Source organism: Tyto alba, unplaced genomic scaffold, assembly GCF_018691265.1.
Source record: "Tyto alba isolate M040663 unplaced genomic scaffold, T.alba_DEE_v4.0 Super-Scaffold_22, whole genome shotgun sequence".
NCBI classification, from domain to species: domain Eukaryota; kingdom Metazoa; phylum Chordata; class Aves; order Strigiformes; family Tytonidae; genus Tyto; species Tyto alba.
Window position 1 is genome coordinate 31,039,791 of NW_024881296.1, and position 17,740 is coordinate 31,057,530.

Sequence of the window (17,740 nt, forward strand, 5' to 3'; positions counted from 1 at the left end):
AGAATAAAATATTTGCACAACAAGTCAGGTTTGAACACTGCTTCAAGTTCAGGATTCCAGATACACTCATCATCTACAAACAAGATTGTTAACTATTCAGTAAAATATAGTATTTTGTAACATTCTTGTGAGGTTTTCAGATGACCACAATAGAAACATATAATATATTAATCACAGATACAGATATAAAAACTGTCAATTTAGACTACTACTGTTGAGAAGAAAGTAATAAATAAGCAGACATTTCATCCAGGTTCAAAGTATCTTGAGAGCTGTGCTCTAAAATAATCAAGAAATTTTAACTAAGTATGCACAAATGGGTCTCACATTTTAGAGCCCTCTACAGCACAAGTGAAAGATCTTCAATTTACTCTTTCTCCCAATATTCAGAAATACTGGGAAACAGTTACTCGAACCTTACTTTTATTGTATTAATATATTACATTATACCAATTTGTAAATTACATTGCATTTAAGTCTAATACTAAAATTCACTGACATACTTTTAAATATGCAGCTTCTCTTTAATATCTTAAAATACTGACTTGCAAAAATGCATCTTTGAGGAAAATTTCCCAATAATCTAATGCACTTTCTCTTTGTATTATATTTTAATGATGATCTCCTTATCAGGTAACATTTTTCAATGGAGTACAGAGAATGTAGGAAATCCTTCTCTGGAACTTTTTTTCAGTCTTAAACTGTATTTGAATGGATATTTCAAATTATTTCTTTCATAAAAAGCTACTGACCAGTATTAGAGGACTTGTTAAAAGAAATTATGTTTGCTGTGCACTCAAATACAAGAATTAATGTAGAACATATAATAATGAAAATATACAACTGATGAGGGACCTGATTTGTGATTTTGTTACTGATGAGCAACACATGCATGACAGCAGCAAAAGGGACTGGAGAGGTTGCATGCAGACTTTTAAAGAAAATAGTCAAAGCATTCTTGGTAACTTACTGAGTTTTTCAATATTTGGCAGCAAAGAATTCCAAGTTTGCAAGTATTCTGCTCTAAACCCATCCATTGAAAAAAGGATAAGTGGTGGCAGATCGAACCTACAAGAAAATATGAGTTTGCAATTTTAAAGAAGTTTGGAGAGTTGGTGACTTGTTAAGATCTTTAACAATATAAATTATACTTTTAAAAGCAGGATCCAGAATTTCCATTTAATTTCCAGAATTAATATCACAGTGTGAAATAATAGTTCAATTCTGAGAGCAAATACACAATTCTCCTAAAAAAAAAAAAAAAAAAAAAACAACAGTGGAAGAATAAAATACAAGCTACTCAGCATATTTAGAACCTAGGAAATAAACCTGAATTTTGTTAATATCTTAATTACCAATATTTAATTACAAATGCAAATAAATACAAACGTTGCAGACTAGCATCCAAATATAAACCCAGAGTATAGAACAGCCAAAGTACCTTCGTACATAGTAATGGGTTGAATTTTCTCTTGTCTCTTAATGCATCTTCAAAAATCTTTCAGGGCAGCTGCACAAGGACTGTCAAAGTACAGCAATCACCCAGCAAGCAGTTAGGGTCAACGGGCCTCAGTGCTGAGAGACGTACTATCTTTGCACTGCCAGGTTTGTGCTAACCCCCTTACCTTACAACATTTCTTCTGTGAAGACATCACTAAACAGACCATGTTCTTTGTGGATAACATCTTTCAAGTTTCCCAGCTGTCACGGAGCTGGAGGACACTTTTTGCCTCAAGGCCCCTGACAAACTGAACTCACTGCTACAAAAGGAATGCAGCATCTGCTAATGTGCTTAGGGTAAGACTTTATGTAAAGAAACAAGGATAAAAGTCTCAGATCTGAGTTCAGACAGTAGGTATGATAAAGTGGGCACAACTGCAGCTGATCTCTCTAACAGTGTTTAAATTTGTGTCATAAAAATTCTATCTAGGAGGTGACAGCTGTGAAAATAAACTTCTAAGTTAATAAACATGCTTTCTCTTAACAACGTAAAAGGACTCCTAAAGAAAAATACATTAGCAGTTTTAAAGTGCTGGTGCTATGGTACTTTTTTTCATAAGTCCAATTGACAAAATCAGTAGGATCAAGTCATCTAGTTTTGCAGATTCAGTCTTTTTGTTAACCATCACTATACATTCCACAGTCTCCTTAGAAACATATAAAGAAACATAAAAATTGTAAACATACAATTGAATTAGAAATGTAGTTTGAAGTAGACTTCACTACATGTAGTATCTAAAAAAACCCAACTATTTATAATTTATAGGAATGGTTCCCTGTATAAGCCTGGAAAATATTGGGGGAGAAAATAATTGATAAATGCAGTTTCTGATAACTGACTCCAAGCCATTTTTTGGAGTAATACTTTGAGTGATAACTGTTTAAAAAAGTTACATATTCACATCAGGCAGTAATCACTATCCCAGTTTGTTCCTCATTCACAATGGTCTTTCCAAAACACAAAAGTACACTGACATCAACAGTTTATATAAAAATAGTTTGTATAAAACAGCTTCCTGATTTGAATCTGAAATTAAATGGAGCTTCATACAGCAACGCTATTTACAGAACTTAAAGAAGCCCTCCTCCACTAGTTTCCAAGCTTTAGCCTATGAAACTATGTTAACTCAGCAAGTTATTTGTTAAGCTAAAAAGTATGTTTTCACACCTGTATTGGGAGGTGCAGGCAGGAACTCATGAAGAGGCTACAGTACTAAAGATATTATTGTTATAATTAAACTAATTGGGATTAAAATAGAATAATAAATAATATCACAAATACCATAACTGAAGCAGAAAATAATCCATTTTTCTTTGAAAACAACTTTTTAAACTGTGCTTCTGCCTAACCTCTACCTATGATTCTGCAATACTGCACAAGTAGCAAAATACAGGTGGACATCAGGATTACCATGTATCAGTGTTTGTAGGTAACAGCTACTTTCATAGCTTCCTTTTTAACACACTTTTCTTCCCACAGATAACTCAAGTAAAACAAAAACTGTTACTTAGCTAAAGAAATGCTGTCACAGATTCTAACAGTTACTACAGCTTGCATAAAGTGATTTATCTGAATCACAGATACAACATAGTAACATAAAATGGACTATGAACAATTAATGACACATGTACCTTGAGATAACTCTAACAATTTTTTCAAGTCTTAGCAATCTTTCAGTACAGATTTAAGCTCCTGTTCTCTGCTCTAAACTGTAAATGATGAATGAATGTACAACAAAATGCTAAAGCTTTTAGAAAGAAAAAACTTTTCTAGCCACAAACTGCTTCTATAGAATATTCCTCAGGGCAGGAACCTTATCTTCAGTAAATATAAAACCTCATGAAGACCTGCTTCAGGCTACTGGAGTATTTCTGACCATCACAATGATTTTATTTGCTAAGAAGACAAAATTATTTTATCCTACCCAGCTGGACACTGAGGAGTTTCAAGTGATATACATGGTTCTTCTACCCAAGGTATTTCACCTAAAAGGAGAAAAGAAAATACTGAATCAGCATTAAAAAACCCCACACAAATAACAAAGAATTTTCCTGGTTGATCTTTTTAGAGCTCTTCTTGGTACTTTTTCTGCTTCAGTACAGAATTACAGAAATGTAGGGGTAAAGATACTTGCAGAAATAATTTATTGCAACCTATTAAACCCTGAGAGGGCTTACAATTCTAAGTTAAAAACAAAACACATATAGTACACAGCGAAGCAAACAAACAAAATGAAGAAGAAATCACTATGAAAGATTAGACTAAGTTTTATCTGCTTTTATATAGAACACATTTAAACTGTATCGTGTCCACACTGGATTACTGCCTTCTTTGTTTGCAGATATCACTTACACATTTAGAGATGATTGGCAGGGTTTCCTTTAGCCTTTTTTTTTTTTATGTAAAGAGCCCAAACTCCTTCAATCTTCCCTTGTTAATCATGGTTTCCAAATTTCAAGTAATTCTTGTTCTTCTGCTTTAAATATTCTCCCCCTGCTTCACAGCTATACTCATTTACAATGTTTGCCCATCTCTTTGGGAGAAATAAGGGAGACCAATAAGAGAAGAAAGAAGGAAAGCATCCAAAAAGGAAAAAATATAAAGAAAAGAGAAGAAGCAGTCACTGTTGAAGTTCTCAGATCACCACAGAAAGTTTCTTTCCCAGCAAGCAGCCAAAGGCAGGTATGTACAGTGACCTTAGCTACAACAGCTCAATAAATTTAGCACCTAGTCAAACTCCTGACTGCTTTTAGTTTTAATTTACATTTAGGTGACAAATATAATTTTGCAGAAATTGCCTTAAATCTCTGTCATCTCACAATATAAAGGAATGCTGATAACAGATACCATGGTTTATGCTGCTGGTATACTCCTTAGGTATCATTCCTGTAATCTGATTTTACCAATACTATTCTTTATGTGTTTAGCCAGAGTCTGTTTGAAACAATCAGCCATGACCAAAGATATTCAGAAATACATAAAAGATAAGGAACCAAATCTGAAAATGAATTTCTAATGAAAAGGATGGGAAATTTTAAATTAGTGATTATTACTACAGTATATACTTTGGAATGCATGAAGTTTGAAGGAGAAAACACGTCTCCATCTATTTTTGAAAAAAAAAAAAAAAGAAACAAGCCAACCCCCCTACATTTGGTATACTGCTGCAATATCCAAAACATTCTGTCTTTCTTATGAATGGCACACATTCACATTGTTCTCCAGAAACTGTCTTTTCCCCAGTCAAAAATACCAAAAGCTTCACCTCAAAACATCTTCATTTTTCAAAATGTCACTGCAAGACTCTAATCTTGAGGAACATATTTGCCATGTTTGCCCACCTTTTTTTTTTTCACAGGATCACTTTATATAAATCTTTTTGACTTCTGATTTACCTTTGCAAACACTGTTGTAGTTTACACAACAGTCTTTTTTCTGCAAGCAGTCATCAGAACAAGAACAGTAACTTCCAGGTATCCGTGTCTCACCACAACGGAAATTAGTGCACTTCCAAGATCGGGCTGAAAATTGGAAGAAAAAAAATGTGATTCAGTCCACAGAACCTTATGTGTCAAAATACCCCAAACAGAAAAAAATAAAATAAAATTAAAAAGTAAAGGAAAAAAAAAAAAAGTTTTTGTTAAGCTATAGTTTACATGTCCTGCTGGAGTTGCTTTACAACCTTTACCTGAAAGGAAAATTCATGATTTCGTTTAACACACAAAGCCTATTTCTGCAGTTATTGAACGGTAACACAGAGTCATAGAATAGTTTATTTCACAAGGGTGTCCCCAAAGTCACCATGTTCAATGCCTTCCATTCTTCCAGAAAGATCTAAAAAAAAATAATCAAACCCAAATTTCTCCTACAGAAGAGAAAGAGGAGGAAACGGATCTTTTTCCTGCTTTTGTACGTGATTCCCAGCAGAGAGCAAAAAAAAGACGTGTAAGGGCTGAAACAGGCAGAAAAAGCGATAAGGATGAAGAAATATCCAAGCAGCTGCAAGGAGAGCAGAGAGAGTAGTTGGAAAGGAGTCTGGCCTTGATGCAGAGCCAGGCTGGTCCCCTGGAAGATGAGTGCACTCCCCCAACGCCAGGCCCTACAAAGCACTGCATGAGGCTGGAGAGTGCACCTGGCCAGGAAACACCCTTTCATTTTCGAAAGTCAAGAGGTGCTGACTCAGCAGCTTTGTTTCAGGGCCCCTGCTGAAGATAAACTATGATTTCCGCTCACACTCACCCACAGCTTTATCTGGGCCAGGAAATATGCACTGCAAATGACTTGGTTACCCATGGGGGATAAAAATACAGGGATCTAGTTTGAGAAAGACACTGGAAGATTTTGTGTCCTGCCAGGTCACCAAGTTACGGCTCTCTAACCATCTGAGTGTAGAAGCAACTAGACACCACCATGTCCTTCCCTCCCCAAGGGAGTGTGACCTAATTTTCAGATATCTGTGTAAATACAAGAATTTCTCATTTTCCTATTACTATCACATGAAAAAACAAACCCAAAATAAAATGGAAACCAATGAGCAGTGCTTATGGGGGAACATACTCGGCTCCACGCAGGTGTCCTCGTAGTCCCAGCAGCAGTCCCGGCGCTCCCTGCAGCCGCTGTCACACTGGCAGCCAGGCACCTCTTTCCTCCGCAGCTCGTTGCACTTGTGTCTGCAGCTGACTGTAAGGAGAAAGCAACGAATCTGAGAGCACGGATAACCCTGCCCCAGACGGGTCAGTTAAATGGATCGTGGGCACAGGCTGCAGGAAGAAATGTGCTGAATAATTTCCCAAATCTGTTTCCTGAGTACCTTTCCAATGCGGTCACTAGCACATGGGTCAGCAAGGCGAAATGAAAGCTGTAGGAAGTCCTCTGGACGTTTGAAGGTCCTGGTGGCTGTTTGGGCCGTGCTTGCCCAGAGCCTGTGGCAGGGCTGTTTCTGCAGCAGGTCTTTCCAGGATGGGTGCCATGGGCGGCAACACCCGGGTGTCCCACCCTCCCCGCATGAGGAGAGGGAAACTGGCATCTCCCCTGCTCATTCCTTGGCGCGGGATGCCCAGCCAGGAGCGGGGCAGCCGGGGGGGGCATCAGGGAAGCCCCACTCCAGGCACTGGGCACCTCCCTGGGGACAGGGACAGACCAAGGCCAGGCTGTTGGCCTGTGAGTGGCCCTGGCTGTGTGGGACCCATGGCTGGGCAGGGCAGGGCTGTGGGGACTCGGCCCCACAAAAAATAATTTTATTTTATTTTTTTCTGTTTGGGGTATTTCGACACATAAGACCGGCCCTGCTGCAGCACTGCTGGGGCAGGGGCTGATGGCCCCGAGGGGGCTGAAATGGGGTCCCGGGCTGTGGGCAGGGTGGGAGCAGCCCTGGGGGACTGGGCAGGGCCCATCATGCTTATTAGTGCACTCGGGACTCAGACCATACCTCTCCCACTTAATCGTTAGAACGTCCCTTAAAAATGTGCAAGTTTGCTTGTTTTGATTGAAAGAAAGAAAAGAGTCCAAATGAGGGGCCTCGTGTTGGAAACGGAAATATGTATTTCCTCACCACAGCTCTAACATCTTTGTGCAGGGTGAAGGGAGAGCTCTGGCTCTTCTGAGGACACCTGAGAACAACCCCGAATCGTCAGACATCACCCACAGCTCCACACTAGCCTCCACAAGGACAAGCCTTGTGTCCGCGTTCTCTGTACTGCAGAAATACTGTTTGAACCACTCTGAGTACCTGCACTTCCAGCTTGCTTGTCTACTCACACCATTAGACAGAGATAGGTATAACTACTCAGATTTGTTGGTGCAATTCTATTATAGTCGCCAAAAGGTTCATGCTTTTTCAGGGTGCACTGCCTACAAAATTAGGGCTTTAATATCCACTGCATAGAAACAGCCTAGAGCTAAAATTATTTTTTTTCAATCTAGACAGCTTGTTTCACATAGGAGGTTCTTATGCTATCCCTTGTGCTTTAAGTGCTCACAGCAACAACTATTGTTCAATGCAAGAAAGCTTTTCAAATAATTAGAATAACAAATAATATATGTAATGAGCATAAATGGATCTGTCAAAAGTAGAGATGGAAAGAAGTAATTGAGAGTTAAGTGTTTTATGACTGCAGTCTGTTCTGTCAAGAAAGAGCTATGATTTTTCACAAATGTACATAAACAAATGCAAATAGTTTTTCTGTGCTTTTTTTTGGCTGAAGTTCAGAGTAATTATTTTAATGGCTTTTGAAGAACTCAAAGCTGTTCAGATGGTCTACCTGATCTAAAATGATATAGAATGGTGAGTCTAAGCCAGAAAAAATATAAAAATGTAAACCTTTTCCTCTGTCTGTACTGGAACTGTTCATACCCCTTACAATTTGCAACTCGTTCTTCTGATTTCTTTACAATATTTACATAACTGTTCAAGGTCAGGAATTTAGTATTTCATTAACTTTTATTTGGAGTAGTCAGTACAATTACAGGAGCTATAAGGAAATTTATCTTGAGTATATAAACAGAATCAATTGTACTATCACCAAATGCAAACTCTGTGCTAATTTTTAAACATACAGAATGCCAGGTCCTCCCAACTCCTTTCCAGGACTGTTTTCCCAAGATCACAAGCCCCCAGCACTCATTCTGACCATGACTCCTTTTGCTCCTGCACAGCAACAATCTTTTCCACTGCCCTCATAGCAAATGCAACTGCACAAAGGCGCACGCCACTCAGGGCTGAGGCTTCACCTCCCACTCTGCAGTGTAATACCATGTTTCCCAAGTAGGTCTGGCTATGCAAGGAGCAAATAAGGTTAGTCAGTCCCTATTTAGGGTTGCTCCATAACACCTGCAGTCAGAGGCACCAAAATGCTAACGTGCTGATTTGGTGATGTCTTTCAGATACTACAACTATGACCAAGTTCCTCATGTAAAGTTCAGTGAAGACTCAGGCTGTGGGTATCTACATATTTTACATAGAAAGTTGTAATACAACATACGCATCATCAGAAAGTGTTTCACCTCATCCTATTTGCTAGGCTCATAGTATTAAAAGATTTCAGGAGCTAAGACTTGATGAATAAGCAGGTTAACAAGGTCAATATGTGTTGATTAGTAATGATAAAGAGACTGTGCTTCCTTGAATTCCTCCAGTACGAGATTACAATTGTTTTGATTCTAAAGGAAGTGCTTTATTTAATTCACCGTGCGGTGTCTTTGTCTGTTCTCATCCAGCTTGATCCCCTGACATCAAAATCCTACTTTGTTTTTCTAACTAAAAACCAGTATTCTACCAAATCAAAGCATTATCCTCTTTTTACTATAGCTTTACAGAAACTAAAGTTTTCAGAGAAAATTCTTAATCAGTTTTAACGTTAGCCACCTGAACTATGCCAAATGTACCCAAAGCATGGGTCCTGAAGATGGTCCAATGGTATCTCTTCTATAAAACATATTGCTTAAATAATTGCAAGGTATTTTTATATGTAATAAGGTAACTCTTATCTCAAATTTCCTAAAAGTATTATTAGGATAAAATTTCCATAAAATTTCCTGTTGTGAACTAGGTTTAACACTTCTGGAAAGAGAAGCAAGGTACTCAGTGTTTTAGGATCATTTTTTCAAGTACAGATTGTGAGTGTCCAGTTTTTATACTGTCCAACTTGAAAAATGCAAGAACTTTATTTTCATATGTTGTAAGTTTTCACAGAGCATTTACATTATGCTATAAAAGAGCCTCTGACGAAGGCCTTTACCAGCTCTAGCATCATTGGTAATTATGTTGAAAGTATCATAAACATACCTTGCTCCTGGTCTCCACGGTTCAGTCCTAGTCCTAAACCTAGTCCCAGGGATACAACCACCAAAGCACATAGCAGAACCTGTCACACAGACACAGGAAAATTAAAGTTCACAACTGTGATAAACTATTATGTTTATTATAAAGTAACTGGGTGATTTTCATTTCTATGAGTATATGATTTCTGATGAACTAACCATTTCTCTGAACTTGTTCATAAAAAATTGGAGACATTCTGAGCTTCTGACATTGCGAACTGCTTACAAGCCAACACCTTAATGCCGCACTTTTAACCTATGGCCAGTCACATGCTGTAATCAGGAAAGTCTTTGCTGTGGAAAAGATAGCAGGAAGTAATCAATATATTTACCTGTTTTGCAAAGTCTAAACCTTCATAAAGAGAAGGAAATTGCATCTATTTAGCTTCTGTGTTTTCCTGAAGTGCTCACAGGGATTTTTTAAGAGACTCACATTATTGATTGAGGCTCCAAGTGTCAAATTTTCATCCACATGCCAGTTTCTCATAACAAATCATCCTGTTATTGAGGTTAGAAGAAACTGGAAAGAGACAAACAGCCCAAGAAAACCCTACCACAGAAAGAAGCATAACATTTGGGAGACTGGGGAAGAGTTGAAGAGGCCTCTATCAGTTTAACAGGCACTTAAGATGAATGGTGATGTATACTGGCTGAAAGGCAGAGTGAAAAGTGACAACCTTCTCAGTATTTCAGTGTCTGTACTTTCCTCTTCACTAAAGCAACGAGGAAAGAAAATGCATATCACAGAAAAGCACCATAGATCAGCCCAGTTTACTTTCTATTTTTGCCTCAGAGCCTTCTTTTGTCTCCTGCCATTTCCAGGAACCATCAGGCACTAGCAAATACTAAGATTCAAAATAGAGTAGAAATAAGGGCAGCTTACCCTCATACTTGGTTGTACTGTAATGGAGCCTCTTAACTGAGTCTACAGCAATTATAAGGAGCTGAGAAAAAACAAGTATGGGTAGGATATAACGAAGTGCACATACACCATCCTATTACTTTTTGCCCATCTTTGATCACAAAAACACCCTATGCTCTTTGTTACTGCCTGTCCTGCCTTGCAGGTGCCAGGCAGAAGCATGACAGCAGGAAAGGCTGTGCAATTCTCAGGTGTGGGTGTACAGTTTGGCCATGGAGCAGCCCCACACCGGGACAGTCTAAGAGCACATTACTCTTTCCCATAGACCAGGAAAATCCAGGCACACCATCCAGAAAGTCAGAAGTGTGGCACACTCCCAACTAGCCTTCTCACAGGGACAACCTGGAGACCTAACTGTGGGTCTGGCACGGCACATACCTCTTCCTCTGGACAGGTACATTTGGAGGGGCTCCTTCCAGAACCCACACTTTCCCCTCCCACTGCTATGCTCCCTGAGAACGTGCTCAAGGATTTCCTGTTTCTCCCTTGCTGCCCACACTCTCTAGCCTCATGTCACTGATTTTTTCCCAAGCAACAACAAACACCAGCAAAACGAAAGTTACTTCCTTCACACCTTCTCTCTCCCACCTTTACTTTCTTCCTGCTGCTCACTCCCTGTTTTTTGTACAGGAGAAATACTCCAAAAGTAGGAATGGAAATGGAATTGGTGAGAGAACTGGGTAAGACAGACAGATAGGATAATCATGTTTGGAAAGAGTGCCCAAAGTGGCAGAAATGCTGAAGTCCCTCGAAGAGAGACCCCAGGTGCAAAGGTAGCAGTTTAATCCTACATCTAGTCAGCAAGGACTGAGAATCAGGGGAACATTTGCACTAGAACAGCAGCCACTCTTTCTGGGCAGGAATGATAACACTGCCAGGGAAACCTGACACGTCTTGTTTCACAGAATACAGATAAGCCCAATCACCAGGGCATGCACTCTTCACCTTAAGGTTCACTACGGTTTTACCCTCCATTTTCATTAAAACTTACGTTTTTCATTGAAATAAAAAGATTATACTAAATTGAAAGTACAGCTGTTACAGCAGCAAACATTCCCACTGATGCAAGCAATGAGAGAGCTGAAGTGAAAAAAAAAAAAACTAATAGCAGATATGCAGATGAGATGCTGCATTCACTACAGCATTTACACAAAAGCCCATGATTTTGGGACATTCATCCTTCAGGTGAAATAACATCAGTAGCACCTATTCAAATCCTCAAACTTTCCACAGCTAACTTCTATGTCTAAATTCAGGACTACAGCTACTTATTCATAAAAAAGTTGTTCTTAATGCATATGCTTTGTTACCTGGAGGACTTACTGGACAGTGTGTGACTACTGTTTGTGAGTACACAATTCTTTGCCTAAGCTTTCAGGAAGAAGTTGCCAAGGAAGTACTTCATGCATAAAGTTTATCAAAAATATATATAAATGGTGTAGAATATTAACAGTTTACACCTTCAATATTTAGATTTTGGGTTTTTTTTCATATAGTCAGGCATTTGAAAACTAATGCATCTGAAATAATTAATTTGTTTTAGGATACTTAAATTTCTCACTTTACTCTTCCAAGTACCTCTTGAAAGTATAATTTACTTTCCTTCACAGTTAGGCATTTTCCCCACATCGTTTCTCATGATTCATCTGTTTGTACTAAACACTTAAGGAAAAAAAGTCTGCTACTTTATCTTATATTTTTTCCTCAATTTTCAACATTCACCTCATATTTTATGCAGTCCTTGCACAATGCAGCATTAAATAGTGAGTTGTACTATGTGAAATTGTTTTGATGACACAGAGCTGAAGAGTTTCATAACTTGACTCTCTTCTTCATAGGGCTGTATTCAAAATTAAATTTTGAGTCTTTCTAAAATCAGTGCCTCTTATTTTTTCCAAATTCTAATTTACAGATGAAAGAGCTTGTGCAAACATATACACATACATATATATATGTTATTAATGTTTTTTTCTTTTGTGGTCACAAACAGAAGCTTACAACTGTGTATTGGCTACAACAAAAGATTTTTAAAACATAACAAAAAACCCTACACATTATTATTTACAAGGCAGCTTCATGACTCTTAAAGCCCTGGGGTAGAGGGAAAGAGTTGACACGATGTTTGATATGTGAGACTGACAATACTGTACGAAATGGTTCATTAGTCTTTTCCCATGCCTTGCTTCCTGAGTGTTTTTCACCGACGCCTTGCCTACATGTTCTGTTTTGTTAATAACAAATCCAAAGATAAAAAAGTAAGCAAAAAGGAACCGTGGCTGCTTTGGGCACAAACACAACTGTTATAAACAAATGTATAAAATAAATTATTGAAGCAATGTCTTTGCTGTGCAAAAGAACTGTCAGGTTATTGTAGCAAAACAAAAAGTACAGTTAACTGCAAGAAAAAAAAAAAAAAAACAAATTTGTTTCATAAGTACTATAACAACTTTAGAAACCTGCCCATGAAATTAGTGAATTCATGCAGTAAAACTTTAAGCACTGATTACCGAGCTACCCTAAATGATTATATTAATACAATGAAACTCCTAAAAATTCTGCAGATTTGAGAAAGGTTAAACTAGCAGCCCTCAAGAACAGCACCTACTTACAGCACAGATGGCTTTGTATTTCAGGAGGGTTTTTTTCTTCACGTACTGTGTTGGTGTTATAGACACCTCATCCAAATATCTGCTTTGATTCTTGGTGATATCATCCCGAAGCTCCATTTTGTTGCGATCTGCCTCTCAGCTGCATGTATGCTGTGTTCCTCAGCCTCCCAGCTGGGTGAGCTGCAACTATGATACTACTTCTGCTTCAAGTATATACGTACTTTGTTCGTAGTTTTTTTATGAGATCATAGCTTTTGCATCAGTGGTAAGTTTGCAGGAAGCCAAAGTAAGCAGGAAAATGACTTAGAAAGGTCAAAGGCTGAAAAGCATTATCTGTGTACAGAGAACCTGTCTGTCACATTTCAAGATAAGGACAGCATTAGGTAAACTCTTAACTGGAGATTAGGAGTAATAAATTGCTAAGCAATAAAATGCAAAAATTACACAAACTCAAGTACTCAACTATTTGGTTAAAAGCTTGTCATCCATAGTATTTGTTATCTTCAAAGAAAGTGTTAAGTACATCAAACAAAACCAATATGAAAGTAGACAGTTTCTTAACTCCTGATCGGTGTCACACCTACGTTTTCAGGTCCCTTCCCTTATTTATCACCAGAGGATTCCTCCTGTTTAATTTCAATCCATCTTTGTCACATACTTCTTTCAGCTTGTTACATTTTTTTCAGTAATGATAGATGTACTCATTAAAAATCAGTGGTATACAGCCAAATCAAATTCAACAAAAAAAAAAAAAAGGTTTTCTTTAAGTAAAATTTGAAATCTATTTTTTTTTCCAATTTGGTGGTTAATGGAAGGATTGTTTGTTATGAAAATGTACGTTCATAGTCTAGTAGGGCTCTGCAACTGCAGTTTTTCAAATGTTGATCTGATTCTAAAGCTGAGCACCACATGAACTGTAATGTATAATATATAAATTTATAATGTTTATAATTACAAAACCAAATCCAAAACATAGTACTATACAAGCTGGTATGAAGAAAATTAATTCCATCCCAGCCCAAACCAGTACCATCTCTAGTCCTTATTCTACAGAATTTATGTCATGCTCAGGTCCCACATTATCCAATACATCCCCATTAATCACCCCCCTTCACCCTGCCCATCCTTTGATATATAGACAGATATCATTCTCTTAGTCTATGGGTCACTCCTGTAAAATGTCCATAAAATGTCCATTCTTTTCCTCCAGGACCTGGGTTCCATCTGTTATGGTGGTTGCTCAGGACAGGAGAAGCACTGTGTTGTGTGGTTACTGGCTGCCAAAGCCTATTCAGGCTGGGTGACCCTTTCAGGGCTTCCTGTGATGCTTTTCCTCTCTTCAGGTGGTTTGTGCTGTAGTACTTCCTATAACATGCAACTCAAACAAGGGGTTACAGCAATTTAAAGCTATAGCCATTACAATCTCCATGCCTGGTCCCTTTGAACCAGGCTATAAGGCTTAATATTACAATTAACTCCTCCCCTTGCCCATGCTCCAGGGGCTGCAGTCCCTTCCCTTGCCTGGAAAGCTGCCTGGCGGAAAAGAATCTGGGGGTGTTGTTGACAGCCGGCTGAATATGAGCCGGCAGTGTGCCCAGGTGGCCAAGGTGGCCAAGAATATCCTGGCTTGTATGAGAAATAGTGTGGCCAGCAGGACCAGGGAAGTGATCGTCCCCCTGTACTCAGGACTGGTGAGGCTGCACCTCGAATACCATGTTCATTTTGGGCCCCTCACTACAGGAAAGACATTGAGGTGATGAGGCGTGTCCAAAGAAGGGCAATGAAACTAGTGAAGTATCTGAAGAACAAGCCTTAGGAAGAGTGGCTGAGGGAACTGGGGTTGTTTAGTCTGGAGACAAGGAGGCTCGGAGGAGACCCCATTGCTCTCTACAAATACCTGAAAGGAGGCTGTAGCAAGGTGGGTGCTGGCCTCTTCTCTCAAGTAACAAGAGATAGAACAAGAGGAAATGGCTTCAAATTGCACAAGGGGAAGTTTAGATTGGATAGCAGGAAAAATTTCTTCACCAAAAGGGTTATGAAGCATTGGAGCAGGCTGCCAAGGGAAGTGGTTGAGCCACCATGTCTGGAGGTATTTAAAAGATGTGTAGAAGTGGTGCTTAGGGACATGGTTTAGTGGTGGACTTGGCAGTGTTAGGTTTAGGCTTGGACTCAATGATCTTGAAGGACTTTTCCAATCTAAACAATTCAATGACTATGATTCAGGAGTGTACCTGCTCCACTGTGGACCAATCCACAGCCACAGATGCTTTGGGGTGTATCTACTCCAGCATGGAGTTACTCACAGGTCACAGTCCCTTCAACTAGAGTTCAGATGGTAGTTACAATATGCCTACTACAACATGACAGGAACAGCAGCGATGCCCTGGCCATATGCCAGACCGGGCACGTGGCCAGTTATCAAAATGTTCCCAGGCGCAGCAAAGTAAGATGATAAGCACTACAGCAAATAGCAGCCACCAACAATCACTAGACTGTAATATACAGCAAAGCAAGCAAGTCCCGTGGCAAGCGTAGGAGCCTGTCATTTAATAGCTAAACAGCTGTACCAGCTATAAATACAGTCTAGCACATTCCGATCAAATTGATTATTATCTTGAACCCCTCTGGCCCTGCACTGGGTACCAAAAAGCACTCTGTGGGTTAACCCCAGCAGGCAGCTCAGTCCCACCCAGCCTCTCTCTCACTCCCCCGCAGTGGGAAGGGGGGGAGAATCAGAAGGGTAAAAGTCAAAAAACTTCTGAGTTGAGATAAAAATAGTTTTATACGTAAAGCAAAGCTGCGCACACAAGCAAAGCAAAATCAGGAATTCATCACCACTCCCCATGGGCAGGCAGGTGCTGAGCCATCTCCAGGAAAGCAGGGCTCCACCATGCATAATGGTTACTTGGGAAGATAAACTCCGTAACTCAGACTGTCCCTCTGTCTCCTCCTTTTTTTCCCAAAGGTTTTAATGCTGAGCAAGGTGTGACATGGTGTGGGGTATCCCTTTGGTCAGCTGGGGTCAGCTGTCACAGCTGTTCCCCTCCCAACCTCTTGTGCACTCCCAGCCTACTCGCAGAGAAGGCCTTAAGGCTGTGTAAGCACTGCTCAGAATTAGTTAAAACATGGAGAGTTATTAACACAGATTTCATCACAAATCCAAAACATAGCACCATACAAGCTATTATGAAGAAAACTAACTCCATCTCAGCCAAAACCAATACATAAATTTACAGATGTAGCAAATTTGACCTTTGAGAGTGTGAATCATCAGTGTAGGCACCCAGGGTGAATTTCTATTCCTACTGATATAAAAGAAAACAATTTAGCAAATGGAACAGGATGAGATCTCATTGTACTGGGTTTGAATGGCAAAGTTTTGGTGGCGGGGGGGCTACAGGGATGGATTCTGTGAGAAGCTGTTTGAAGCTTCTTATGTCCAACAGAGCCAATGCAGCTGGCTCCAAGATGGACCTGCTGCTGGCCAAGGCCAAGCCCATCAGTGACGGTGGTAGTGCATCTGTGATAATGTATTTAAGAGGGGCAAAAAGAAAATTGCACAACTGCAGCCAGAGAGACATGAAAATACGTGAGAGAAACAGCTCTGCAGACACCAAGGTCAGTGAAGAAGGGGGGGGAGGAGGTGCTCCAGGCACCGGAGCAGAGATTCCCCTGCAGTCCGTGATGAAGACCATGGTGAGGCAGGCTGTGCCCCTGCAGCCCATGGAGGCCCACGGTGGAGCAGGTGGATGTGCCTGAAGGAGGCTGTGACCCTGTGGGGAGCCCACGCTGGAGCAGGCTCCTCTCAGGACCTGTGGACCCGTGGAGGGAGAAGCCCACGCTGGAGCAGGTTTGCTGTCAGGACTTGTGACCCCGTGGGGGGCCCACCCTGGAGCACTCTGTTCCTGAAGGACTGCACCCCGTGGGAGGGACCCATGTTGGAGCAGTTTGTGAAGAACGGCAGCCTGTGGGAAGGACTCACATTGGAGAAGTTTGTGGAGGACTGTCTCCCGTGGGAGGGACCCCATGCTGGTGCAGGGGAAGAGTGTGAGGAGTCCTCCTCCTGGGGAGGAAGGAGCAGCAGAGACAACGTGTGATGAACTGACAGCAACTCCCATTCCCAGTCCCCCTGCGCTGCTGGGGTGGGGCGATAGAGAAATCAGGAGTAAAGTCAAGACTGGGAAGAAGGGAGGGGTGGGGAGAAAGTGTTTTAAGATTTGTTTTATTTCTCATTACCCTACTCTTACTATTTGATGGACACTGAATTAAGTTACTTTTCCCAAGCTGAGTCTCTTTTGCCTGTGACGGTAACTGGAGATCTCTCCCTGTCCTCATCTCCACCCAAGCCTGTTGTTATATTCTCTCTCCCCTAACCAGTTGAGGAAGAAGAGTGACAGAGCAGCTTTGGTGGTTACCTGGCATCCAGCCAAGGTCAACCCACCATACTCATATATTTGCTTTTCTTTCTCATGCAAATGCTGCTTTTCTTCCTTGTTTGGTGAGGCTTGTGGTTCTGTGTTACGTAATACATAGAGTCTGACAGGGCTTCATGCCTTGGCAGAGGCACCTGGGTGCAATCCCTGCACATAAATTCTGTACTGTTTCTCCTCTTGGACATTCAGTTCCCTTAGGCAAAGCAGGATGAAGATGTCTTAAGCCTGACCTGCTGTGGCACCCCTGGCCCTCAGCTCCACCCCAATAACCAGATTCTCTGCCAAAGGTGGGATCATAGGTAGTTTAGTTTTGTTAAAATGAGATCTGCTTAGGCAAGGGGTTAATTTGGGAGGTAAATCACTGTTGGGACCTCTTAGGGTGTCGAAGGATATCATGCAGTCCAGTTTTAAAACTCAAAATCAGGTATAGTATTTGGGCCAAGTTGTATGCCATGAC

At 40.3% G+C, this 17,740-nt stretch overlaps 1 protein-coding gene across 1 annotated transcript in view; it reads right to left on the reverse strand.

The window, feature by feature from the left end:
• ENPP3 (ectonucleotide pyrophosphatase/phosphodiesterase 3) overlaps nucleotides 1-13,001 on the reverse strand; it is a 43,121-nt gene extending 30,120 nt beyond the window's left edge. Inside the window, exons 1-6 of the mRNA XM_009964327.3 lie at nucleotides 12,851-13,001; nucleotides 9,285-9,363; nucleotides 6,059-6,181; nucleotides 4,897-5,022; nucleotides 3,426-3,486; nucleotides 971-1,068 (exon numbers count right to left, since the gene is read on the reverse strand). Of these exons, the coding sequence (XP_009962629.3) occupies nucleotides 971-1,068; nucleotides 3,426-3,486; nucleotides 4,897-5,022; nucleotides 6,059-6,181; nucleotides 9,285-9,363; nucleotides 12,851-12,967 (604 nt within the window). The 5' untranslated portion in view covers nucleotides 12,968-13,001. The remainder of the gene's footprint in view (nucleotides 1-970; nucleotides 1,069-3,425; nucleotides 3,487-4,896; nucleotides 5,023-6,058; nucleotides 6,182-9,284; nucleotides 9,364-12,850) is intronic.
• Between the last annotated feature and the right edge of the window lie 4,739 nt (nucleotides 13,002-17,740).